The 27,340-nt window shown below is 45.4% G+C and overlaps 1 protein-coding gene across 7 annotated transcripts in view; it reads right to left on the reverse strand.

Moving 5' to 3' along the window:
* Window positions 1-27,340, reverse strand: part of ADD2 (adducin 2) — a 104,583-nt gene that overhangs the window by 20,681 nt on the left and 56,562 nt on the right. For 6 of the 7 annotated variants that reach the window (XM_027072254.2, XM_027072253.2, XM_053200731.1 and 3 more), the window contains exons 2-10: window positions 27,082-27,199; window positions 21,440-21,665; window positions 19,574-19,712; window positions 12,463-12,614; window positions 11,982-12,062; window positions 9,384-9,533; window positions 7,841-7,984; window positions 5,822-5,920; window positions 1,129-1,305 (exon numbers count right to left, since the gene is read on the reverse strand). In XM_027072254.2, the coding sequence (XP_026928055.1) occupies window positions 1,129-1,305; window positions 5,822-5,920; window positions 7,841-7,984; window positions 9,384-9,533; window positions 11,982-12,062; window positions 12,463-12,614; window positions 19,574-19,712; window positions 21,440-21,631 (1,134 nt within the window). In that variant the 5' untranslated portion in view covers window positions 21,632-21,665; window positions 27,082-27,199. The remainder of the gene's footprint in view (window positions 1-1,128; window positions 1,306-5,821; window positions 5,921-7,840; window positions 7,985-9,383; window positions 9,534-11,981; window positions 12,063-12,462; window positions 12,615-19,573; window positions 19,713-21,439; window positions 21,666-27,081; window positions 27,200-27,340) is intronic. The other variant, XM_027072255.2, reaches the window with a different exon arrangement.

Consider the following 27,340-nt stretch of genomic DNA (forward strand, 5'->3'; position numbering starts at 1 on the left):
TGAGCCACCCAGGCGCCCCAGAAGATTTATAATATTAAACCATCCTTGAATACTAGGAATGAGCCTTCACTTGGTTATTAGGTATTATTATGCAATGTTATGCCAAATACTATCTGCTAGTGTTCAGAAAGCATTTTTCATCAACTCAAAGACTGGTCTGAATGTATTATGATCATTATGGTTTTGTGTCCTGTTTTCATCCTCTGAAACAGTTTAAGATGGCACAAGAATTGTCTGTTTCTTAAAGATTTGAAAGAATCCCTGTATGAAACTTTCTGGCTCTGGTGCTGTACTTAGGCATGGATTACTCGGCACACGAATGTTAATGGGAATTATATTTTCAGTGTGGATTGTATTTTTCATCATTATAACGTGGCCCTCATGGTCAGTCTCATAATAATGTGGAGATGGTTTGGAGGGACTGGAGGCAAGGGGAAAAAGATTAATTATCACAATGACCTGGACACAATAAAGAGGGTCCAAGGTAGTAGCAATGAGGAGGGGAACATGAATTAGATATAGAAACGGTCTAAGGATAGGTTTCATCCTTCACTTCTCTGAGCAATCAATGTTATAGTCTCTTCCTGAAACCAGTACCTCATGGTGCATGCTTTCCTCTTGTTCTCCAATTGTCCCCTGTTTATAGGTCATATCATCAACTAAACTGTTAGCCCCTAGAAGGAAGAACGTCTTAACATTCTTTTGTATCCTTTCAAGCCCACTCCTGGACACATACCAGTTAACTCCTTGCAGGATTGATTCGTTCAATCATTATGACAGCATGTTGTTAGAATACTGCTCACCAGAATAAGGAAATTCGTATATTATGTGTTTTCTACATTAAAATCATGAGATAAGAAAGGCAGAACTAACCACAAAGGAGTGAACTGAGCCACAATATAAGATGGCATCCACAGCCCTTAGAAGGGGTGGCAAAGGCCATCATTTAAGAAGACTCAACTACTATTAGAATGACCACAAATTCTGAGTCAGGTGCCTATCAATGAGGCCTTCACAACTTAACCCTGATGCTGGCAGTTCTCACGCCCACCTTATTGTCCCACTGACTGGTTACAGGGGGCTGAGGCTCAAGAGACTGGCCTGAAAGGACAATGGCACAAGACTTACCAGGTTGTCCAGCATCCTCATGAGGGCCTCAAACTCGTGCTCTCCCAGCCGGCTCTTCTGCATGGGTCCAAAGGTGCTCCCTGCCCACTGCACAGAGCCCACTTCGTGGGGTCGGTGCTTCTCCTGCTCCAGGAGGATGAGGTTCTCCACTCCCCCAGCGCTGGACAGGGCGGACACCTGTGGCAAAGAGCAGAGAGACCTCAGTTTGTGTGTGTGTGTGTGTGTGTGTGTGTGTGTGTGTGTACACATGTCTAGAAATGTGAGCTGCATGTGACTTTTTCCTCCCAGAGGAAACTTACTGGGCATGCACCCATTTCCAGGAACAGAGGTATTAGCAATTTCTTTCTTAGTGTTAGTTCTTAGAGACTACAGAGGAGGAGGAAATCACGCAAATGTTAAACCTTAAGAATAAAGCAATATGGAGGACTCAAAAGTTACCTGGGATACAGACCAACCTCAAATTGTGATTATTTTGCAGGTGGGGTCATACAGTAAGATCAGAAAGGACTCCAAAGGGGCTTCAATTCTTGTCTGTAATATTTTATTTCTTAAAGAGGAAAAAATCTTAAGTAAAAAGGCTTTTACTTTTTAAATCTGAGTGGTGAATAGTGGGTGTATATTCTATTATTCTTCTGCACCTTTCTTTTTCTCTCTTCAAAATCTCTCCCTCTGTTGTCTTTTTGTTTTTTTGTTTTGTTTTGTTTTTGTTTTTTTTTTAGAAAAAAAGTCACTCGAAAGAAAATAGGCTAGCTTCTCAGGCAATAAAAAACATCAGAGTAGCCTGATGGCCTGAATTAACAGGTCTAAAGGAAGAATTCATCTTCAACAGTGGTATTAGTTGGTCAAGGAAACCCAGAAAAAGGAAATACATGATGTGCTGGTAGTACACAGCCGGGCGCTATGCAGGAGTCAGGCAGCTTCACCAATGGACTTGGAGTATATGTCCCATCATGTCTCCATGGAAAGGGGCTATAACAAGTGGTGCAGGCAATGGACTCTGGGTATTAGGGCAAGAGGTGTGTGTATACAGCAGGCAATTTTAATGATCCTAAAAAACATTTCCTAATCTAACTAATCTCCTTATTTCCTAATTCTATATTCATCTAATGGTACATTCTATTTGTTCCATGAATCTGCCGCTCGGACATAATTGGTCATGATTTAGCTTCCAGGGTGAGTCCACCAACAGGGAGAGATGGTGGTTCCTGAGTATTAAAGGTAGTGAGGCAGGTGTTTTGTGCTGCAAATCTGATTGATATTTGATATCTCTTGTAAGCCTACTTATTCTAGGAGAATGCTCCAATTATATAAACATTCAGTGTTCCAGTTTTTACTGAAAATAAAAGTGTACAATTTAGCTTGCTGGAAAACATAAGTCTATGAAACCATGAGGCTCTGGGACACACCCAGTGTGTGTTAAATTCACCAATGTAACAAATGGCTCCTACGAGATGTCCTAGAGGTCAGCCAGGCCACCCCTGCAAGGTGACCCCTGTCACCCTGTGAAGTGGAAGGAGCAAGAACACTCATTTTCCATTCCCTCTTCATCCAAGACATGTGTCCAGTGGAAGCCTCCATTTTTATCTTACAAAGATGACTCCATTTCCTGGCAAAAACAGAGATTTCAGTAGGCATTTACTCCCCTCTCCCACCAAAACTAAATGTCCCTGTCCAATATCCCTGGAAGATGCTCAGATCCGTGCCTATTGAGGTAGCCTACTATACTGTTGTCCAAATGTGAGAAGGGTTACAGTGAGTTCATACAGATTGCATTGAGTTCAAACCTCCCTTTTTGTTACGTGCATTCACTAGTTCCAGTTCTGCCCTCTGTTGCTGTATTTTCTAATGCTGAAGTCCTTCACACCTACACTGGGGCCGCACCATGGGAATGCACTCTCAATGGCCATGAATCCCAACTGGTAGATCAATTACTTAGTTCATCGTGGGTCCCTATCTAGCCAAGGCAGGGCTTTAGTCCCGGGACCGTGAAACCCTGACTTGGAGTGCAGACTGTCAGTTGATGTTTCCCTGGCTACCTTGGAGTGAAACCCTGACTATCAGCTGATCTTTCCCACTGACCCTCATTGCCCCAAGAGGCAATGCAATGTAGTGTCTAAGGACATGGACTTGGGATATAGGCTGCCTGGGTTTGAATCCTGGCTCTGCTACTCACTCACTGTGTGACTTGGAGCAGTTATTTACCCTTTCTGTGCCTCAGTTTTCTCATCTGTAAATGAAAATAGTAGGATCTACCTCATGAGTATTATGTAAGGCAATATTCGTGAAGTACCTAGAATAGCACCTGGTACATAGAGAGTGCCACATAAATGTTTATGATAAATAAATTCTGAGGTTTTACTATGAAAGAAACAATATGCCCTGGGGACTAGTCGTTATGGAGAAGGAAAGAATTGCCCACATCCTTACAAGAGCTGACTCCTTCCACCTCCCTTCCCCGCCCCCCCCCATTAGTTTCCATGGTGATGGGTAGCAGATGGGGAAGAACTGCCTGAGCTTCTTCCCATCTGCCTGTAAGCAGAGCAGGGAGCTGCCTCTCTCAGCTGGGGATGACCCAGATTCCTAGAACCCCAAACTGATGGAGAGCAATGAGAACACTCTCCCCAAGGTGAATGGAGTAGGCTTTTAGCCTTGAACCACTAAAATGACCACAGCCACATTTGCTTGTTTGCCAAGGTCACTGGGGGAGAAAAGTAGGCCCACAATGGAAATAGAACCTCAGTGCTGGCTGTTCAACTAGAAATGGCCTGGCCAGGGGCTGCAATCCCAACAGCATCTGTCAGCCCCTGGGATCATTCATGCCTTAAACCATCCACACTTCTGGTCTAATCTTGCCTGTTTTGCTTCTATACCTTCCAGCTTCCTCTCTCTCTCTAGAAGCTTCCCTGTTCTACAAGCTGGGGAAAAAAGCCACTGGAGCTTTTCTGGGGGTTATTTGGCTCCATTGCCTGATGCACTTTAACAAGGTCACATCGAGTCAGTCCTGACTGAAAAGAAAGGGACAGCAGGCAGGGCCAAGAGAAGCAGCTGGGGCTGTTGGGGCCAGTGGCTGACAGCTCTGCGCTTTCATCCCCTCAGCTGCTAGACAGCCATCCTGCCTTTGGTTAAACTGCACAGAGGCCATTTCTTAGTGTGAAGCAGTCTTCACCATGTGGGGGGGGGGGGATACATGGGCATCTCTCTCCATTCATTTTAGGTCCATGCTGTCTTTGCAAAGTGATAAGAGCTATTTTCTCATGGAAGCCTCTTCTTCAGCAGGAAGGTGGGGAACTTGTAAGAGCTCAGATATGGGGGGAAACAAAGTGGGCATATCAGAGGCTCTACCAGGTTCTAATGTGAGTCATGGGACAGAGCTCAGGGCCAGCATCTCTGGTTGGGGTAGGGAGGCCACTGCATCTGAAAGGTACTGCCTTGATCCTGGTTCTACCTTCACCTTCTTCAGTTCTGACCACTGCTGTTTGGGGGGTGGGGAGACTTCTTCTAACACCTATTCATCATTGTCTTAATAACTGTCCTCTCAACTTAGGCCTTTAAAAACCATTGAGAAAGGTGCCACTTGTAGTCTCCACCTGGGATGCTTCTGGGATTGTCCCATTCTTCCGCCCAACCCTCAACTCCCAAGACAAAGGCAGGCCTTCTGTCTGTGGCACTGCTCTGCCTAGACGGGCCAGAAGAGAGCAGACAGGAGACCAAAGGACCTTGCAAGGAGCTGACTCATCCTGGAGCAGTTAGCCTCCCCTTGTGTCAACCGAGTCCTAAAAATACCATCAGCAACACCTCTCCTTGTCTGAAAGGCCCCATCCTCACAAGGACTCCACAGGCCCCATGTCTCCAGCTGAGGAAACATAGGCTATGGAAAGCAAGTCCCTGACCCAAAGGCACACATCCCAGAGCTGGGAAGGTTGAAGTCCATTCAGCTTGCAAGGCCACCTTCCTCACCCCTGACAGCTTGCCACACTGAAAGGAGCATGTGTTTGGGTTATCCAACATTATTTTGTTAACTGGCAGAACTATAGGGTTTGTGCTTTCCTATTGCTTCTCCACCAATTCCTCTAGGGGGCCCATGATCACTGACACTCCCCACCCACCCTCTATCCCATCGCTTACTAGTTAGGGGAACTTTGTGATGGGCTCCCTGGACATTACTTTGGGGATTCCCTGGTGTTCAGGCTTGCCATGTCAAACTTCACCCTGGCCTGCTCTCCACTTCTCTTTCTGGGCTGGACCATGTTAATAGTATTTGCAAACGACACCCTCCAGGCCAAAAAAAAAAAAAAAAAAAAAAAAAAAAAAAAAAAAAAAGACCTACCTAAGTGGTGTCTATTTGGCATAGCTAGATGTTACAGTTATACCCCAGGTAGGACCTGAGCATGGTAAGAACTTTTATATGCCCTATTATGGTTTCTACCACCATCCAATTGATGGGCCTACAAAGTTCCCTGCCCTGAGCGCTGACCCTCAAGAGGTAGGCAATCGTTGTTAGATAACAGTGATAAATATTTTAAAGCTGCAAAACTGATTCTTATTGTGAAACTTTAGAAGGATAAGGTGGTTCCAAGGCAGAGAAACAGGGCAAGGCTTTCAGATGGCTGGCTCACAGGACTCCTTAAATCACAGCCAGGGGGGCCTGCGTCAGAGGCACTCTGGGGCCCACTCCCCAGAGGAACTTGCTCACCTGTATCTCACATGCAGCCTGCAGGTGGAAGACCTTATAAAACGCCTCCTCCACGGTGTCACCTAGAGCAACCACTCCATGGTTTCTTAGCACCAGGATCTGCAGAGGAGCAAATGGCCAATTAAAACTTCAAGTCTTTTAAACTTTAGTTAAGAAGGAACGATTTTTCATTTATTCCAGATCAGTTTCCATATCCAATCCCAAAGCACCCTCCCCACCAACTCCTTGTTCATTCTCCCCCTACAAACATTCCTAGCTACCCCACATGTAATATTAACCCAAGGAATCATCCCTAAGAAATGGAAGACGCTTTGTAAAACTGAGACTAGGTAGCTTGCTGGATTTCTTTGGGCAATACCTGGATTTTTAGGCTTTGGAGGGCTTAGAAATCTAAAAAACTGGTGTCTGTTAAATTGAATGAAATTACTTGATGTCCAATATTAGGGACTAACCTCAAAAGCAACCTCTGGATCCTGTGACTTGGTTGACTTGGAAATCAAAACCCAAGGGGGTGGCTCTCTCAAGAGGTGGTTCTGAAGAAACAGGTGAGTCATGTCACCTCTCTGGACCTCAAGTCTCCTCTCCATGAATTCGGTGATGTCCTGCCAGCTCTAAGACCCTATAGCTCTGTGAAAGAAGCTGTAGTGACCTTCTACTCTAACTCTCTGGTTTCACAGAAGAGGAAACAGAGGCCTAAAGAAATTGAAAGTCTCCCAGCTAGTCAGGGGCAGAATCCGAACTAGAACCCAGGTGTTTTCACTGTTGGTGCAATGTTTGTGAGTCAGCCAGGAGCAGGGAGATAAAAGGGGTGGTGGTGGGGGAGAGAAACAGAAATTAATTTACACTAAGAGCCTGACTCCCCAAAGTTCAGATGCAGAAACTGTTCCTTGGTTAGTTTTATCTTCAAGAATTCTCTGAAAACAGATGATGCCCACTGAGTAACAGGAACACAGATCGGTGTGTTGGATTTGTCCTTGCAGACCTCAGCTGAGGCCTAGTGGCCTCATCATCACATTCTCTCTTGCTGAATGAAAACAGCTGGAGTTTTTTTCCTCTCAAGGGAAACAGGAAGGGATGATGACTCTGGCCTCCAAAAGACTTTGTAGATAGCAAATGCCCCATGTCTCAAACTCTGACAGCATTTCATAGATGTGAACATTTCCTCCTTCTCCGGGCATTGCTAATGAGGCATTAGAGAATGTCAGGAGAGAGTGGCAGGGATTTCTCCTCTGTGTCAGAGATGGGAAGACAGGGGCTCTCAGACTGGAAATGACTCAGGCAGTGAGTGCCTTTTGAGGACAGGAACAAGCATCCATCAGCCCAGGCTCCGTTCCAAAACTTCCTGTACTAAGCTGGCCACCCCTAATTATTTGCTGTTAAAATATAAGTCTTTAGATTTAAAAAAAACAATAGTGAGATTCTGTTTCTATCAAGTTAGCAAAAAAAAAATGATAACAAGTTTAGGAAGACTAGGAAGCAGCGTTCTCACATACCAGATGCTGGGGAGGAGAGGGCAATTTGCCTATATGAAGTAAGAGTTCTAAAATGTGCATCCCAGGCATTTATCCTAAGGATGCAGTCTCAGGCATACACAGAGATTTAAATGAAAGAATTTTCATTGCATGTTGTTCACATCAAGGAAAAATTCAGGGGAAAAAACCCTCCAAATGTCCAACTACAGAAGACTGTTAAGGTAAAATGGTGACACAGCCATTCATATAATGAGGTATATTTTAATAATTTAAAATAGTGATTTAGAAAATAATAAAACACAACGGTATTTACTGGATATTGCTAAGGGAGAGAGGAGAATATATTTTATGATCCTAGTTTTATAAATATATGCGACTATATTTCGAGTGAGCACCAAAACCTCAGGGTAGTGGCATACAGAGAATCTTTTTTCACTTTTTTGTATATGTGCAACTTTGAAACATTGTCCACTGAACACGTGTCACTCATGATGTAGGCTTTTGACAATCCCACCCCAGAGCGTCTTCCCGGAACAGCTGAGCAAACCTTGCAGGTGGGTCCAAGGCACTTCTGCAGGCTGATTCGATCCGCTTCCTGCTCCATCCCACCATTGAAGTCATAGTAGGCCATGTCCCCCACCAGCAGGGCATTGTGGGAGACAGGCAGGAGGCCGCACTTCATGGCCGACACCTTCAGTGAGACAGTGGAATGGTTAGCACCTGCAGCTCCCCTCGCTCCTCTGTCACATCTGCGCTTTCCTCAGAGTGGCACAGCCAGACTCTCCTCTGGGGACTACTGGTAGAGGGAGTAAGCCCCCAACAAAGGCACCACCCTCTGCCTCTGCTGCACCTGATTGGGTCTGGCTTTCTGCTTTCTCTGATGTCTTTCCAGATTTCCCAAATCTTACCATTTTGATAGCAGCCATGTCAATATACCATTTTCTAAAACTGCTACAGAGAATGCCCTTGAGAGAGCTGGTGCTGCTGCCCACTCCCAGCTCTTCTCTTGTCCTAGGACTCGGGGAAGAGGCTGGGGTGAGGCAGGGTCCAGGGTCCTCTGGGATGGGCTGGTGGAAGTCCTCAACCTTGAGGTCAGGGCAGAAACAGGGAGGCTCACTGAGAAGCCCCATCTTACTCGTGACAGGGCAATAAGAGCACCAGGGAACAGGGTTAAAATCCATGCCCCACACCCTGCCTTTTATTAAAAGCAAGGGCATGGAGAGATTTAGGAGAGCTTCTTGCCTTTGTTTCACTCATTCTGCCCCATGAGTAAGCCTGCAGAAATGGACACTCAGCATACATATATCATTCAGTCTTGGCCCAAATTCTGGAAAATCTGAATCCTCATAACTAGTGTACTTGGTAGAAAAAACCCAAGGCCAGTGACAAGTCTGCTCTGCCCCTGTAGGTATGAGGCCTCGTAGTCAGAAAGATGGGTTGAAGGCTGGGGAAACATCCAGAACTGGTTGGTGGTTGCCTTTCCAAGTGACACTGCAGTGTCTTAGGTACACATGGGGAAATTACCTGAGCCCTTGAACGGACAATCTGATACTTGAGGGTATCGCTTCTACTCTTTCCTGGTTTTCCTTGCTGCAATTCCAGCTCTCAGCCTACCTTGGGCAATGAGGAGTGGACAAGTCCAGGTTCCCACTGTATTATCTTTTATCAAGATCTCTCCTTACTAGAGAGAGGGGCTGGGGGCAGGCGTCAGCCCTTAGTCCAGTAGGACTGACCTGAACAGAAACTCAAGAGATGCCATTACCTGGGTCAGTAGTGCTTGTGTGTGTGTGTGTGCAGCAGGGTGGGGGATGCAGTAGAGCAGACATTACACATCTTTACCTTATCTCCCCAAACCAAGACTTTGGTGCTTAGAAAAATGGAGAGGATTAGTGTCCCCACGTTGGGTGTTCCCTCTCCTCAACTTGGCCTGAGTTCCAGGAAATCTTTCCAGAACTGTTTTTAAAAAACAAGACTGCCACCAGCTTGGGGGGCTTAGGTCTTTCCTCAGGGAGAACCTCAGAGAAGCAGGTAGCAGGGGTCTGCCGCCAGCCTCAGGGTCTGAAATGCCGGCCTAAGGAGTGGACACTCACGGCTGCGGTGGCTGGTGTGTGCAGGTGGATGATGCAACGCACGTCGGGTCTGGCTGCGTAGATGGCCGAATGCAGACAGAAGCCCGTGGTATCCACTGGGAAGCAGCTGCTGCCCTTCTCCACCACCTCTCCCAGGATATTCACCTTGATCTGGGCCAACGAAGAAGAGAGACTGATGGCCACAGGGCTGGCAGAGGCCCTCACAAGTCTCCCTGCCCGTGGGCCAGCACACGCCTACCCACTGTATTCAGACATTCCAGCACACCAGGAGCTAGGGCTGGGCTTGGTGTTGGGAGAAAAAGAGACCTGGTTTCTGCCCTCAGTGAGTATACAGGCCAACAGGCAACATGGGTGATTATAATTCAGCAGGAAAAATACTACAGCAGAGTTTCTCAAACTTTACTGGGTATAATAATCACCTGGAGATCCCATCAAAATGCAGATTCTGATTCAGTAGCCAAGAATGGGGCCCAAGAGTCTACATTCCTAACAAGTTCCCAAGTGACATCCAGGCTGTTGGTCTACAGACCACAACTTGGATAGAGGGGCTAGAAGACAGTCCATCACAGAATTCTCTAGAAACAGATGGAAGGAGTGTTTGATCCCAGTAAAAGAAGGAGATCAGAGAAGTCTTCCCAAAAGAAGTAATATCTGAGATGTTTTCTTGTTTTTTTACTCTTTACTTTGAATTTTTAAACATACACAAAGGTAAAGAGAGTAGTATAATAAACATCCATTTACTAATCACCCAAAAGCTAGGTCTTAAAGGACAGGTAGAAACTAGTCACTGGTCTTATAATATGATCTGCTTCTGATGCCAAGGAGGTAGTAGGTGTTATGGCTAAAAATCACACATTCATGTGATGTGCGCGCACACACACACACACACACACACACACACACACACACCCCTAATGGTGGCTCTGGCTGGCTCTGCACACAGTCAGGCTGTGGTGTTCCCTGCTTAGCATAAACAGTTTCACGGAACATCACCACTAGAGAAGGTCACTTTGTGACACAGCAAGACAAAAGACTATTCCTTAATCATGCTTAAGCATAGACAAAAACAACCCTGTGCAAGTACAATCATGTCCATACCTCCTCCTGGCTAAGGGGAAACCCTGGAGCTTCTTTATCAATGGCAGCTTCTGCCTCACTCCAATCCCCCACTCCTGCCTCACAGAACTGCCCCTATGCCTGACATTGCACTATCCAAGGCAGCACCCTCTTCTTAGCACCAGCCAGTTGTCCTAAAGTCACTTCTGCACACAGCTGGCAGGGTACGATTGCTACACGGAAACCTGGCCACATCACTCACCTGCTTACAGTGCTTCAGAGGCTCTACACGACCAGCAGAATAAAGCGAAAGCACCATAACAAGGCTTTTGGTGCCATTTATCATCTGGTCCCTGTCACCATTCCAGCCTCACTAATATGTGAGCCAGACGCAGCCACTCACTGTCCTCCCAAGTGCACCATGATCTGGCATGCGTCTGGCTTTGTACGAACTGTCTTCCTGCTGAGGACACAATTGCTTCTGCCCAGCCCCTCCCTGCTGTCCCGGTCTATGTCTGCCTATCCTGTGGTTTCCTGGGGACTCAGTTCATTCACCACTGGGTCAACCCAACTCCTTTGCCCCTCCTGCTGGGGCTCCCTAAGCTTCCTGCTATAGGAGAGCATTCTTCACTCCGAGTTTACTTGCCTGCTCCCCCACTAGGCCACGAATGACTTAAAGGCAGAGCCTGTGCCTCCTTGTGTCTTTGGTTCCAATCTGACTCAACCATGACCTTGTTAGGTGGCCCTGTTCAAGTCACTTACCTCCCTGGGCACCAGCATCCTCTCTTCCCTGTAAAGTGGCCTTGGCAGTCCTCATGGTCCTGCCCTGCCCAAATACACTGTGACTTTGTCAGCTGGCTCTTTTAACTGCAAGCCTGGACTCAACATGTGAGAGTGTGTCAAGGCTGGCAGAGGCCTGGAGGTGGCACCCTCTGGCCTCGGCTGTGCAGCACAGATGATGTAGCCCCCCGCAATCACTGGCCCTCTTCTGCTTGTAAGACAGTCCTTTCTACTGTTTTCCTTCTCCCACCCAGGAATCTTTCCTGATCAAGACCAACTTCTGGAACTTTCTTCCTACTACACCTAAAAGGAGCAAGAGAACCAAAAGGGGTCCCAGAAGCTATCTCGAATGGCACCAGTACTAGGCAGGTCTTGCAGAGTGCTTGAGAGAAAGTACTGGCTGTTGTTCTGATATATCCCCGAATCTAGTAAGGCCTCCCCACTCCCAGCCTTTGGGGTCCAATCCCAGGCATAGGAAGACCCCGTGCCCATCTCCTCCATTTCCTCCTCCTCCTCCTCCATCTCCTCCTCCTCCTCCTCCTCCTCCCTCCGACTGCGCTTGTTGCCTGCACCTTGCATTTGGTCTCTTGGTTGGGTTGTGCTATGGGTATTCTGCTTCAGGGCCATGTGTCTTCTCTGGCCCACCAGACTGCAAGCTCCACAAGGAACAGGACAACAGCAGCTAATCTGGAGATGGCCTGTCACTCTAGGCTGCTGTTGTTTCAACCAGGAATAGGCAGTGAGATGCCAGACTGTACTCACCAGGCTGGATGCGGTGACTTCACTACAAGAAACTCCCTTAGGGCTAATCAGGAAGTGATCCTGTTCCTTGCTGACTCTCAGCTGGAAGGAAGACACGTGTTGTCAGTGGCAAGGAGAGAGAGGGATCATTTCCAAGGACTCTCTGCTTGAATCCCCTCTTCCCCTGAATCCACTGCGTCTAAAACTTCCTCCCAGGAACCCTTATCTCCCTCCAGCACATGAGAGATGAAGATGATCCAGTCTTTATTTGGAACTGGGGCAATGGACCTACAATAGGAATCTCCCAATGATCAGGGGTAGCCCTAGAAATAGGCTCCAGGAGTTCCTAGCTCCTTATCTAGAGAAGTGGCCATGAGTGACCACAATGGTTAGAAACCTTGAAAGGGCTCAGTGCATGACCATGCCAACAGCAGGATTTCTCCCGTCCAATTTTGTCAAGGCCACACACAGTGCCCACCCCACTCCACGATGCTCTCCTCACCGTAACGTAGGTGTCGCTCAGCTGGGCCCAGCCATAAAGGTCTAAGAGACGGTACACGCTGCTGATCTTGCACCGCATGAGCCGCTCTCCCTTGGCCAGGTTCAAGGTGTCAGCTGTGTGGAGGTCATTGATGGGTGTCATCATGGAGAAGTCTGCAGGGAAACAGGGCGGGGACAGGGCAGCTCTCAGGGTCAGGGCTCCTGTCTGCCCCCCTTCCTTCCTTGCCCTAGTCCTCTTCAAATTCTCACTGGCACCACAACTGCACAAAACTTCCACAGGCAGGGAATTAAATATTCTTTGACTCTTACCCAGGGGGAGAATGTCCATAGAATGGATTGTTGTGCCCAAGTAAGTCTTCTGCTTATTCAGATAAAAAATGGCATTGCTTTTGGTCAAAACTCATGGCCATATTCAAACCACAGAATGGAGAGTTCTCAGAATGCAAAGCCTACAATAAATCCTGAAGATGGACACTGAATAAAAGCAGAAGTAAGTTTCTGAGCAGAAATAGGGATATATTTTATCAACTAGTTTTCATGAAGAAGTTCCTAATCATTAGACCTGCTATTATCATATTGTTTAAACTATACCATGTAATATAACTTCTCCTCTGCTTTAGAAACAGGGAAAATTAGAAAGCCAAGTCAGGCAGGAAGTCAATTCCTCAACCTTTTCTGACACGTCATAAACTTCCAGAAGTCAGTATGGCTGGCTGAAAGGCTTCAGGCCTCAGGCAGGCCACATCTTTTCCCCTCTGGATGTGCAGTCCCTTGGTTACTTATGGTTCTTTCTGGGAATTTGGAGGGATGTGGAAAAGATTTGGAAATTGGCCTAGAAGATTTGATGGTCCTATCCTCAGGGCACCCAAAGGGTCTAGGAGGTGATGTCCAGTCTATCCCATTAAAAATGATGACTGCTGCCTGCACACCTCCAGAAGGCATAAGAGGGTGTCTGAGACCAGCACTTCTGATTAGTATCCAGAAACCAATAAAAAAATCAAAAAAAAGAAAACCAAAAAAAAGAATCAATAGGAGAGGGTTCTGGCTTAAAATGATGTCTGGCTGGGAGCCTCCTGATGCTGCCTCTCCCAGCATCTCACTAAAAACTTTAATGGATTCAAATGCCCTTTAGAAGCTTCCACCATCTCAATAACCTCACTACTACACAATGTGATATATGTCCTATATCAGGTTTGCCATTAGTTGAAATGATGAGGTTGTTTGCATAAGTGAGGGTGGATCAGGTGCTGTTGGGCCTATGTAAAGCAAACAGAACCAACCTCAAAACACCCCATGTCAGGAATATGCCCCCAGAAAGCCTGTGACCACCAGAGGGATACCTCCAGGGCATGTGTCCAGTAATCATGGTTGACAGAGAAAGAAGTGGTCCAAAGGCTCAGCTGAACTGGCAAAAAGAACAACAAAATTCTAAAGTCAACAATTTCTAATTGGAATTGACCAGTCTGGGATCCTTTCTTCCTCTTTGTGCATTCCCTAGACAAGCAATTACCTCTTTGCTTCATCCCTAGCAGCAAGAAGGGAGGGATATCAAAAGCAACCCCGCCCCCATATAAAGCCAGGCAAGAGGGGCTATCCACGATTTCTTGGAATCCTTCTTTTACAAATAACTGTGGAGTCCCAGGGATGGCCAGGAGGCCAGAATAGGTCTAAAAACATGCCATCACATCTTCCGTGTCCTGTATCAGTGTCCCCCTCCCCTACTCCATGGAGCTTTGCTGTAAGGATTATCCCACCCACAGGCCCACGGTGGGAGAAGAGACCAGAAGCTTCCACCAGCAACTCAGAACCTCTGCTCTCAGGGTTTTAAGAGAAATAATGCTTGTTCTGACCAGCCTCACAAAAGTTAGGATACTGAGTGCCAGGTTTATGACTTAGATCTAACCAAGCCATTTACTCAAGGGACCTAAGAAAACACAGAAAAAGATGAAAACTCACTAACCCCTCTGGGAAAGCTAAGACTGAAGGACGCACTATTGCGAAAAAAAGAAACCAAAATAAAAACACAGAACCACCACAAAATTCTAAGGCAAATGGAGCTGGACAAAGAACAACCTATCTGTGCGTGAATTCATGACTCTTGGAACCTCCCCTGTCCACAATCCCTGACTCAGATACCCTGGACATAGACTAATCAGATTTTCAGGCATCCAACTGTCTTTCTGACAGATGCTGGCCAGTGAGGCAGTGAGAATTCTGGTCAGCTCTATTTCTCTCCCAAAAGAAAGAGTATAAGGTCAGAGACATGAAAACGATGAGAAAAAATAGGATAGCTATGGAAGACAAAGACCAGAGAGTCAGCATACAGATAATTAGCATCAATATAACAGAAACAATTTCTGAACTGAAAAAGAGACCTGTGTAAATAAGTTATAAGGATTTACTACATGCCAGAGGGAAAAGTCCATGAAGGGAAAAAGCCTATAATTATATGCTTCCTGACACATTTCTGAAATACAAGGATAAGGAGAAAAAATGCACAAACACCTACAAAAAAATTTGGGTTACCTACAAAGTAACAAAAAAATAGCCTGTTTCAAATTTCTCTGCTATAGCAATAGATGCCAGAAGACAATGCTACAGGAGGTTTACTAACAAACAACACTAAAATAAAGTGACATAAAGCAGGTAAAAAGAAAAGAGTCACCAAAACTATGCCCAGAAAATGTAAACAAAAATAAACAGAGATCATAATACTATTATCAAAATAGAAATCAGGGAAAGCACATCCTTTTGGAATATTCATCCTTGGCACCAAGAAGGGAGGTATAACAAAAGCATAAGGACCCCAGACAAAGCCAGGCAGCAGAGGTCACTGTTGGGAGGACCATTGTATACATTATCCTACATGAAATAAACCTATAATTCATAATGAAGCTACAGCTATAAAGAACACTTTTGCTTTGGATACCGTTTCAGCAAGGTACAAAGCAAAAGCCATCAGAAATACAAAGAGAAATGAACAGTAATCAAATATACAGAGGAAAACAACACAAATCTCACTTTTTATAAAATTGAAAATAATAAATGAAGATACAGATTAAACACTATGCCCTAGAGACAGAATCTACATATCATTTAAAAATGATATTAGGGCACAAAGAAAATCTCAGTAAATCCCCAACATAGACATTAAATAGGCCACAATACCCAAACACAATGCAATAAAATTAGACATTATCAACAAACCTTTAAAACAATACAAACTAAACCACTTGGAAATGAGAAAGCACACTCCCAGACAGTTCTTAGAATAAAAATAAATCAAAGCAGCAACTGCAAACTATCTAGAAATTAACAATAAAGGAAATACTGTGTCAAAATTAATGAGGTAAGACCAAACTTACATTCAGAGAAAAAAAATTCATAGCCTAAAATGTCTTTATTATTGAATTAGAATGAAAATAAAGTATTCATTTTATTCTATTCCAGAAAAAAATATAAATATCAAAATAAACCAAAGAAAACTTTTGGAAAATAATTAATGAATAGAAAAACAAAATCAATGAATTGGGAAACTTGAAAATTAGTAGAACAAATACATAGATCCAAGAATTGGCTTATGCAAGATATATGAATAAACCAACATCTGGATTGGCTGTAAAAAGACAGGGGGAATACACAACACCAGAAATGAGAATGGGATGTCATCTCGTCCACAACTGAAAGTTTAAATGGTAGAAAGATGGTACATTACTCTAATAATTTTGAGACTCCCTATGAAATGAATCATTTATTTAAAATATATGGCCAAAATTTACTCAGGACGTAGCAAAATAAATTTTTTAAAGACCCTAGATAAAACTGAGAAAAAAAAAATGTTATCAAAAATGTCGCCTATCTGGATGGCTTTACTAGTGAATAATAAATCTCCAAGGAAGAGAGACTTCCTATCTTATTTAAATTCCATCAGGACAGGGGCATCTGTGTGACTCAGTTGGTTGAGCATCCAACTCTTGATTTCAGCTTCTGGTCATGATCCCAGAATCCTGGGATCAAGCCCCATGTTCAGCTCCACACTGAGTGTGGAGCCTGCTTAAGATTGTCTCCCCCTCAGCCCCTCTCCTCCTCTCTAAAATAAAAACAAATAAATAAATAAATGCCATCAGGACAAAGAAAAGTGCAGGGATCACCTGATTTATCTTATGAAACTATAGCCTTAATACCAGTACTAAATGAGGACTGCACAAAAAGGGAATTTCTGACCAATCTCATGTATGAATATGCAAAATCCTGAATAAGTCTAGCAAATCAAATCTAGAAGAATATTTTCAGAAGAATGCATCAAGACCAGGAATGATTGATTTCAGGAACGAAAAAATATTTCAATATTCAGAAATCTATTAATATAATTCATCACATCACTAGTTCAAAGAAAGGAAAGTCAATAAATGCCCAAAATGCATTTTATAAACTCAACATCCATTTCTGAGAAGAACCCATATTGAACTAGAATAAGAAGAGATTTCCTCAACATGATCACAAACTCAACTCTTCGGGTAAAGGGTTTCTATTAAAGTCAGAAACAAGAATGATTATTCTCTAATCTCTCAAAACATCGTTCTGAGAGTTCTAATGAATACAGTGAGAAAACTGGAAAAAGAAAACAAAGGGTAAATGTTGAAATGAAGGATTAAAAATGAACATCATTTGCAGGTCATGGGATTTTTTTTTAAATATACAAAACCCAAGAGAATTAATTGAGAAACTATTAGAATTTAGGAGTTCAGCAAGAAGCTACTTTTCTGGTACTGGTAAGCTTCTGGTAAGAAGCTACTGGTGACAGCTATCACCAGAAAGAAAATTGAGTGGAGAAAAAAATCATTTAAAATAACAAAGTTACATAAAATTTCCAAGATAAACTTAATAAGAAATTAGTAGGGACTATATGAAAAGAACTACTAACCTTCTCTGATGGACATTAAAAAAGGTTAAAAAAAAGCAAATAAACAGAAGACATACATCATCTCTGAACAGACTTAAAATTCATTCATGCAAATATTTTTAAAACACCTACTCTGTGACAGCTACTTTTCTAAGTCCAGGACACTACTCTAGGGTACAGCAGTGAACAAAGGATACAAATATCTTTTCTCCTGTGGAACTTATATTCTAACATAAAATTGTAAATTTATAAATTCTTCACCAAATGAATCCATTCAATACAATCCCAACCAAAATCCCAAAAGGGAATTTTTGAGGTAGATTGGCGGAGGGTGGGGGGGGGGGGTGGTGCGGAACATGACAAATTCTAAAGTTATTTTTAAGAATAAACTGGCACAAATAGTTGAGGATTTGACAAATAAATAATTAAGGGTATCTGTCCCATGAGATGATAAAACATGGGAAAGGTGTTTGTGAGTGTGTAACCAAAAGCAGAACACACAAAGGAAAGTACCGACAGATTCAGAATGTGGTACAATTCTGAATTGTACTACAATTTACTACAAAAAGAAAATCATCCCAGTATCTATATGAAAATATATCCAACCTCATTAGTAATTAAATAAATGCACATTAAAACACAAAGTGCTATTTATTGCCTATCAAATCAAAAAGATGAAACAAATGGCATAATACATACTATGCACAGATCAAGGTGCAGGAAATGGGCATGACTGCATTTTTTGTGGGAATATAAATTGGTTCTTTCTTTCTCCAGGGAAATTTGGCATTATGCATTAACATCTTCAAAACATGCAAATTCTTTAATCCAGCAATTCTACTTCCAGCAATCTGTCTTTAGAAAATAGTCATAGAATAAATCGAAGAATTTATTGCATTGTTGTTCACAACAGCAAAAAATTGTAAACAACCTAAAAGTCCAAAAATAGGAAATTGGTTAAATGAACTATGGCATACTCAGCCATGCCACAGAATATGCATACCTCCACCAAACACTGTATTACAGAACCATGTTTTAGTATGTGAAAAATTAGTCAAGATATGTTAAGCTATCAAATTTGCATATATAATGTGATTCCATTTTTGTTTTCTTAATTTGTCTATGTTAAGAGAAAAAGGCTGGAAGGATATACATCAAAATATTGATAATAGTCATTTCTTGGTTGTAAGAACACAGTACAGTGATTTTTATTTCTCTTTCTTGAATTATTTTCCTAATTTTCAGTCATATTCCTGTATTTATGCTGTTGAGGGGAAGTATTTTTTAAAATTTTTTTAATGTTTATTGATTTTTGAAGGAAAGAGAGACAAAGTGTGAGTGGGGGAGGGCCACAGAGAGAGGGAGACACAGAATCTGAAGCAGGCTCCAGGCTCTGAGCTGTCAGCACAGAGCCCGATGCGGGACTCGAACTCATGAACTGCAAGATCATGACCTGAGCTGAAGTCGGACAATTAACTAACTGAGCCATTCAGGTGCCCCAAGTATTTTTTAATGTTTGTTTCTTAAAGGTTGTGGGCAGAGCTTCAGAGACTAGGAAAATGGTTTCATGCCCAGCTCTGGATGTGTGTGGCTCTTGTCTAGGGAGTCAGGTTGGTCTGTCCAGTGTGAGACTGAGACACTGGCTTCAATGGCCTCCTCTCATCCCCACGACCCCATCTGCAAGGGAGTGGCTCCAGGAGACTGAGGAAACAGCAGCCTGAGTCAGGGCCTGCTGCTAGAACATAAGGATTTTTCTTCGGTTCTGCACCTGTAACTAGAGTAACAGGGAGCAGAATCCTCACTCCCCACTCCTGGTCGCTCAAGTAGAGGCCATGTAAGGGACTTTGAGCCACAAAACTCTTCCCTTCATGCCAATCCACTTATGAGGGGGACTGGAAGAGTCACATAGAGGCTGCCCTACCTCTCACAGCAGTGACACCATGTCATCCCGTCCCCTCCCCCAGCAGAATGAGAAAAAGGTTTTCCTGTAAGTCATCCTCCCCATTCTATTTCTGGGCATCAGGAAGAATTCTTCTGTGGGTCTTTAAATCCAGCAGCCTCAGAAGCAGAGCCAGGTACCTCTTTGGCTGGTCCCCCAGGTCTGCAAACCCAGTTGCACCACTCACTCCGTAGCCTGGCAACCAACCCTCTCTTCCCCGCCCCACTTCCTCCACCTCTGCTCCTGGCAGCTCCCCAGCTCCCCACATACTCATGGAAGATGTTGGGAAGACTGCGTGGGAGGTGCTGGCCATGAAGTCCGCGATCTGCCGCAGGGCCCAGATGTTGGAGGAATTGTTCCCCTTCTTCATCTGCTCCTGGATGAGGCCTTCCAGCTCCTCCCTGAAAGACTGAAGCAGGCCCCAAGGCGCTGGTCCCCCCAGTGTGTCTCATGCAGGAGACTGAGGGCCCCTCTTCCAAGTGCCCGCCCCTATCCCCGGCTCAACTAGGCCAGGGCCACACATGGGATCCTCGGGCCCCAGAAAACACTGGGGGTTCCACAGGTACCTCAGGAGACCCCCCTCCCCAAACTGCTGTTTGGGAAGCAAAAAGGAGATGTCCCCTGCTGTGTTCCCTTTGCCCTATGAACCGTAATCCAGATTCCAGGTCCTTCCTGGGTCTAAGTGACAGTCAAGACACACTCCCCATCACCCACCTGGACTTCCCCTACCCACCACCATCAGACTAAGGTGGCTTCACTTTAGTAATTGAGACATTTTAAAAAGCAGAACTGAATGAAAAAGTGTGCTATTGTCCCTGTCCAGTAGGCATGCCTATGGCTCTTCTAGGCCTCAGTTTCCTCATATATGGAAGGATTTGCTGTCCTCCCTGTAGCTTCCATTTCTGATGTCCTCTAACTCTAAGCCTGGCTTTTCAGACCATAACTAAGACATGCCTGTCCACCAGGTGGCAGCAGGGAACACGCAGGAGGAACTAGGAATTGGTGAATCTGTAAAAGGACAGAAGAAACATGACCTCCTCATGTCCTCATTTCTTGCCTGGGAATAGAGTCCTATCCATTCAGGCCCCAAAACTTGGGTTGGTACTAACTCTGCCACTCCTACCACACCTGCCATCTCTCCTAGTCACAAGTTGGAGTTTTTCCATCATCTCAATGCTTTTAGTACCTGCCATATTCCTCCAGGCTCCTCATGTAGACACCTGTCACCCAAACCTCAGGACCATTACCTCAACGCTCCTCTGTGAGGTCTGAGCATTCACTGTGTGCTCTCAACCAGGGTCCCACACAGCCCACTACATGTCCTGGCCCTCCAAACCCCGTGGGGACTGAGGCAGACCCCCATCCCAGCAGGCACCTGGAGATGCCAGCTCCATCCTGAGCTTCCCAAGCCTTAGGATCATGCGCTGTTTCCTGAGGACCTCACAGCTCTTGTGCCCTCACCCTCCCATTCCACAATGCTCTGCTGCCCCCACCCCCCACACCACCCAACCTGCATCAGCCTCCCACTCAGTGGTCCATTAGGTCCATGCTTTGTTCTTCTCAATGCACCACTTGTGGAAGGATGAGTTCTGTGTCCATGCCATGCAGGTACCAACTGACCTCAAGTCTGGGGCCATGGTAGGGTGATCGTGACTTGCCCTCTCTTGCCCGGCCCATATCTCTCTGTACCCTCCACTCTCTCTACCTCCTGGGGCTTCCTCTGCCCCATACGTGTCAACCTTCTTGCCCTGACAGTGAGTTCTTTGTGCTGTTCAAAAATGGGAGGCCCGAGCCTTCCACATGGCTCCCCCTGCTGGCCTCTGGTTTATACAAATATGCCTGTTAGTTCAGTGTTACAGCTTTGGTGGAAGACTGGAAACTGAGGCAGGGTTCCTGTCTTTCATACCCACCTCCTCCCAGTACCAAGCCAAGCCATCTGCACATAAACCAGGTTTTGCCATCCACCAGTGACTAGGGAGAGAATTAAATCCAGGGCCAGGCCCGTCAACGGGCTTAAAATTGCTAAGACGCCGAGCAAGTAGGAGTTCTATAGCTTTCAGGTTCACCCAAATGAATACGAGTTCCCCTCTCCCCTCCCTCCTTCTCCTTCTCCTCTCCCACCCGCCTGGGGCGGACCTCGCTCACCGGGCTCTGCAGGATCATGGTGACGCGCTTCTTCTGCTCCATCAGATTGAAGTCCTGTCGCAGGTCCGCTGCGCGACCGCGAAGGCGCAAGTATTCGGGGTCGTCCTCAGAAAAGCGGTCGAAGTACTGCTGCCCCTGCGGGGGCGGGGGGGAGGCAGCCTCTGGGACGGTCTCTTCACTCATTCTCCTGGTGGGTTTACGATCCACTCCTGGAAACCTACAAAGAGAAGAGAAGAGGGTGCTCCCAGTCGTAGTACAGTTTTCTAAAACAGAGGGGCTGGATTCGGTTGTATTCACACGCTGGAGGTGGCTATTTCCAGTAGGGTGTAAGCCAAGCAGAGGTTTGGACTGCAGTGCGCCGGCAGCTGCCTATCTATAGGGGGCGCTAACACATCATCGGACCAAGCGAAAATATGGCAGAGGCTCAGGCGTCTACCACCCTTCCCTCACTAACCTGCCCCGCTTAAACAGCAACACCCCGGTGGAAGTGGACAGTTTGGAATCCAGTGTGAGTATGACCTGCACATCTTTTGGAGCATTTCTATGATGCATATCTATATAGTGTAAACCTATATATTGGGAGTTAGTACTTACTAAAGTACTATATCTAGACCTGATCCCACGAATGAGGACTAGGGCAGCCTTAGGAGAGTTGGACTGGGACCCCTTTTTAAGCATGCTTTTTTTTCCTAAGGTCTGAGGGCAAATATAGGAATGTCTTCTCTTACTATATTGGAGCCCTTCTGAAGAAGCAGGCTCTGCAGTCCCAGCCTCTACCTCCCAGCTGTGGGACTTTGGCCACAGCAGTCTCCCTTTGTGTGTCAGCACCACTAGGCCTTCAAATCAAGGTTATGCCCCTTCAACACTCAGGCCAGCCTTACAGAGCTCTAGCCTTCTCCCTGTTGTGTGATCCCCTTCTCAGCAAGAGGGCCTTAACCGAGCAAGAATTAGCTTCTGAACACGAGTAGAGAGATGCCAACAAAAGAGCATTACAGGGGATCAGGACACTGGCTTTCATCCTTAACCTGCCCCTCTCTCACTTTACCTCCATGGGCTCACATTTGCATTCCATGAGGAGGTGGAATGCTCTCTTGTTCCCTCAGAGCACTCCTGCCTCCTCATCCTGATCTCTTCTTTGCCTTTGGCCCATTCTGTTAGCCCAAACCTTGACCTTCATGACAGCCAGCAGCTCATTACACAAGAAGCCTTGCTGACAGCTAGTAAAGCATATTCTTGTTGTTGGTGAGCTGTATGTGACTTCTTCCATCTTCTGTCAGGCCTCTACCCTCCACCTTATAGTTTCTGAGTGGGGCAGACAGGATGAAGCATTAGGTAATAGGTAAAGTGGGAATTCACCCCATCAGCCCAGAACACTCAGGTGATCTTTCCTCCTCTCCCTCTTCTTTCATTTTTCCTTCCTACCTTCGTTCCATTTTTTCCCTCCCTTCCTTCCTTCCTTCCTTCCTTCCTTCCTTCCTTCCTTCCTTCCTTCCTTCCTTCCTTCCTTCCTTCTTTCCTTCTTTTTCCCCTTTTGGGGAATAGCAAATGGCAAAGTGAAGGGAGGGAACATATGCAGAGTCCCTTAGCTTATTGCCTGAACCTGTGGCCTAAAGCAGTGGTTCTTAAACTTGGGTGCATGTTGAAATCTGCTGGGAAACTTGAAAAAATACTGATATCAAGGATTTTCATGTTATTAGTCTGCGGTGTGACCTGGACATCAGGATTTTTAAAAGCTCCCTGGGTGATTCCAATAGGCAGCCAGGTTGAAATACCACTGGCTAGATGTTAATAGTTGTACCATGTAATGGAAGGTATCCATCCCAGGTGTTGGCCATTTAGCATGCCAGCCAAAGATGGCACAAAGCCTCATCTTCTAACACTATTTCCAGGTGCCACTTCCCATGACTATCCACGTTCCATCCCCCAAGCCCAGTTACCACCTGCCACCATACACTTGACCTGGGACAGCAAGAGTGCTCTAAATGCCACCACAACCCGCTTTTACAAGTTTGCCAAACCATGACATCTCCTCGTAATTCTTTCCCCAATTAATCATTTCCTTATAAATGCCCTCATCAGATCTCCCCCAACCAGCATCATGCCTACCAGTCCTGTAGATGAGCTATTTGCCTGCAATGGATGGAGTATGGGGAAAGCATCTTCCGGAAGTGGCAGCGAAAACACCCAAAAAAAACAAAAAGCATTCTCTAAAGAAAGATTTGTAACGGATTTGGCAGAGTGCTAGAGTGGCTGATGTTGTGCTTAGTAACATTCAAGCCAGATTCTTCATTTAAGTAGAGAAAGTGATTGAGTCCATCATGGATGTTTCTGGTGGGATTAGCTATGGACTAGAAGCCAGGGTCTGCAGTATCACCCCCCCGCCTGTGTCATTCTCTAGCTGCATAGGCTTGGGCAAGTAGTAATTTCCCTCTTGGGGTCTCCTCTCGTCTGTCTCTAAATGAGGTAGTGAACAGAATGAACTCTGGAGCTCCTTCCAGCTCTACACCATATGGAGAGAGACAGATTCGTATAGAAAAGCAGAAGGATGGAGGATCTGGATTTCCGGAGCAAGACACCTTCCTCATGCATCCTCATATTCTCCCCTTCCCCCTGGGGCCTCTCCCTCAAGCCAGATGCCAGAAGAGAAACATCTGCAAAGAATACACATGACCTATTGACATTTGCCTTGTAGGTTCAAGTCAATCCCTTGAGCATAGGTTGAGTTAAGAATACTTCACCTCCACCACGCTCTCAGACAGCCTCATCCCTGCAACTTGGGCAGTAAGAAAAGGGACTGCAAGGACAAAGACAATGGGAGTGCATCAGAGCTGTGCACACACGCAGTCACCACCCAGACTCTCCTGGGCAGACAGCACTGCAGACATTTTTCCAGAGGCACTGCCCCACCCTTTGTAATTCTCTTTGGCATTTTTGTAGCCCCAGTTTTTGATGTTATTTTAAAAACAAGCAGCCTTCTAATGAGTACAATGGATGTGCACATGGGGATGAGCTCCCTGTGTTCCTTATGACTCCAGGTCCCACCAGAGGCTGACCCTCCTTCCTTCCCCTTGGAGTGGCTACATTCCCAGGAATGGGTCTGTGAAGGCTTGAAGTAGCATTATCCTCCCTGAAGCATGAGGAACAAAAAAGTTCAGGTTCTGCTGGACAGGAACCCATATCACCATGCCCCCAGCCTTGCCTTCATTTCTCAGAGCCCATCCCAGAAGGTTACTCCAGAGATGCTCCAATGGGACTGGGTTAGAAAATGGAAGCCCTGACTCCCTCACCATGACAACAGGGGGCAGAGAAAACCACACTTTGACTTTGTGAACCAGAGGCATTCTTTTGTGCTCCTTCTTTTCCTTCTAAAATGTTACATAGGTGACCAAATTTACGTGCAGTGTGGCTTAGTGGTTAAAATCAGGGACTCTAGGGGCGCCTGGCTGGCTCAGTTGGAGTAGGTGACTCTTGATCTTGGAGTTATAAGTTTGAGCCCCACATTGGTTGTAGAGATTACTTAAAACTAAAATCTTTTTTTTTTTTTAAGCATGGACTCTGGAATAAGAACATGATGAGTTCCAATCTTAACTGTGCCACTTATTAGCTATGTGATCTTGTTGGGCAAGTTACCTAACCTCTCCATGCCTCAGTTTCCCCATATACAAAATGGGGATTGGAACTATTTAACCACCTCTTTAGGCTGTTTTGAGGATCTAGATGAGTTAATGTATGTAAAGAACTTAAAACAGCACCTGGTGTATATCGAGTGCTCTTAAGCATTTGCTCTTATTATGTGTTGTTTGGGGCTAGAATCATTACAGCATTAGGAACTCAAGTAATGAGAGGCTTATGATTCAACTGTAAACAGGTGCATATCAAGTACTGTAATTATATGTTGTGGTCCAAAAAACTAACTCAATCTTGAGCTGTATTAACAAAAAGAACATCCAGAAAAACACTGATGAGATTGAGTCGTTCTCTGACCAGAGAGTGGGAACATGTCAACCTGGAGATCACAAAAAAAGAGGATAAGCAGGATGGTGACCATCAGAGGCAAGCGCTTGTTGGGCCAGGTGTGACATCATAAAGAATGTATCTGGCCTTTGTCCCCAGTTCCTGGTACAGAGCTTCAAAAAGCCTTGAGATTTCTAAAATGTCCAAAAAACATGAAGAGGGTCTTTTGTTATTCATAATGAGTCCATCTCATCAAACCTGAATTTATGCTAATGAGGTGACTTATGGCGGGCCCTTAGATGTTTCAAGGGAGGGACTGGCCAGCAAGAAAGACCAAGCACATGATTAGAGGGTTGGAACTTCAGCCCCATTCCCAACCATGGAGGACAGGAGGGGAAGGAGATGGAGTTCAATCAAGTGGCAGATGATTTAAACAACTATGCCTAGTACTAATAAAGCCCCCATCCCCAGTGGTGCCCCCCATTAAAAATCTCTGGATAGCAAGGCTTAGAGGAGCTTCCTCATTGGTATGCTGGGATGGTGAGACACCCAGATTCTACAAGGAGGGGGCACGGATGCTCTGCACCAATCCCCCACCCTCCCCATGTTCTGCCTTATGTATCGCTTCTATTTCACTGTTCCTGAGTTGAATCCTTTATAGTAAAACTGTAATCACAATTATAGTGAGTTCTGTGAGTTGTTACAGTGAATTAGAGACTAAAGAGGGAGCATGGGAACCCTCAAATTTATACCCAAGTAAGTCAGAAGTACAGTGGCAGAGGAGGGGCAGAGAGAGAGGGAGACAGAGGATCTGAGGCAGGCTCTGTGCTGACAGCAGAGAGCCCGATGGCAGGGCTTGAACTCAAGAACCGTGAGACCATGACCTGAACCAAAGTCAAATGCTTAACTAACTGAGCCACCAAGGTGCCTCAAGTGTGGGCAGTTTTATTGGTGACCTTGCCCTTTACTTGTGGTAGTTAACCTGTGTGCCCTTTAACTCAGTGCAGTGTCAGAATTGAGCTGAATTGTAGGACACCCCATTTGCATCAGAGAATTGGTGGCAGGACAGCACCAGGTAACTTCTATTTATGGTTCATTTTCATTCCCAGGACGCTTCCATAGGACAGATGTTATTGTCACAGTTTTACAGATAAAGTGAATTGCAGAGAGGTTAACTAACTTGCCTGAGATCACACAGATAACAGTGAGGTCAGGATTTCAACCAGGACTGTCTCTGGCTCCAGATCCTGCATTCCTCCACCCCAGTTGTCCCCAGATGTCTGTTAGACTGCCATGTGGAAGAGGGAGGAAACTGATTCCTTAGAGACTCCAGGGCCAGAATTAGGTGGGCAGATTTTAGCTGAGGGTACAAGGGGAAACTTTGTACCAGCAGAAGCTCCTCAGGAACAGGAAGATGGGACACGCTGCTTTGTCAGGTGGTGTCTCTCTCCTTGGAGCTCCGTGACTACAGGATTCTGTAGAGGGGCTTCTGCCTCTTCCAAGGGGATTGCACTAATGACCACTAAAGTCCTTCAGAGTTCATGGGAGCTCTCGAGTCAGCAGGATTGGGGGAGTTCGTGGCAATGACTTGGGAAACTGGAAGCTCATCCTGGTGAGATGACCTCAACCAAAAAGCCTGCCTCACTCCCTGTCACCCCCAAAAACTGCTGACAAATTACCGGGAGGCTGGACCAGCCTTGTCCCAGGCTGCTGCTTCTCAGTGCTTGGCCCGTGTATCCTGCTTCGTTCTCAGGGACTCCAACCACATCTACAGGATTTCAAACATCCGGGTGGAAGCTGAAAAACACAAACAACAAATATCAGGGTCTTGTCTGCACCACCAGGACTCCTCATCCTGTTTTTGTAGCACCATTAGGTGCTGATTTATTTTAAGGACTGTTAAGAAATTCTTTAAAATGAAGTAGAAATGAAATTTTA

Source organism: Acinonyx jubatus, chromosome A3, assembly GCF_027475565.1.
Source record: "Acinonyx jubatus isolate Ajub_Pintada_27869175 chromosome A3, VMU_Ajub_asm_v1.0, whole genome shotgun sequence".
Classification (NCBI taxonomy): Eukaryota; Metazoa; Chordata; class Mammalia; order Carnivora; family Felidae; genus Acinonyx; species Acinonyx jubatus.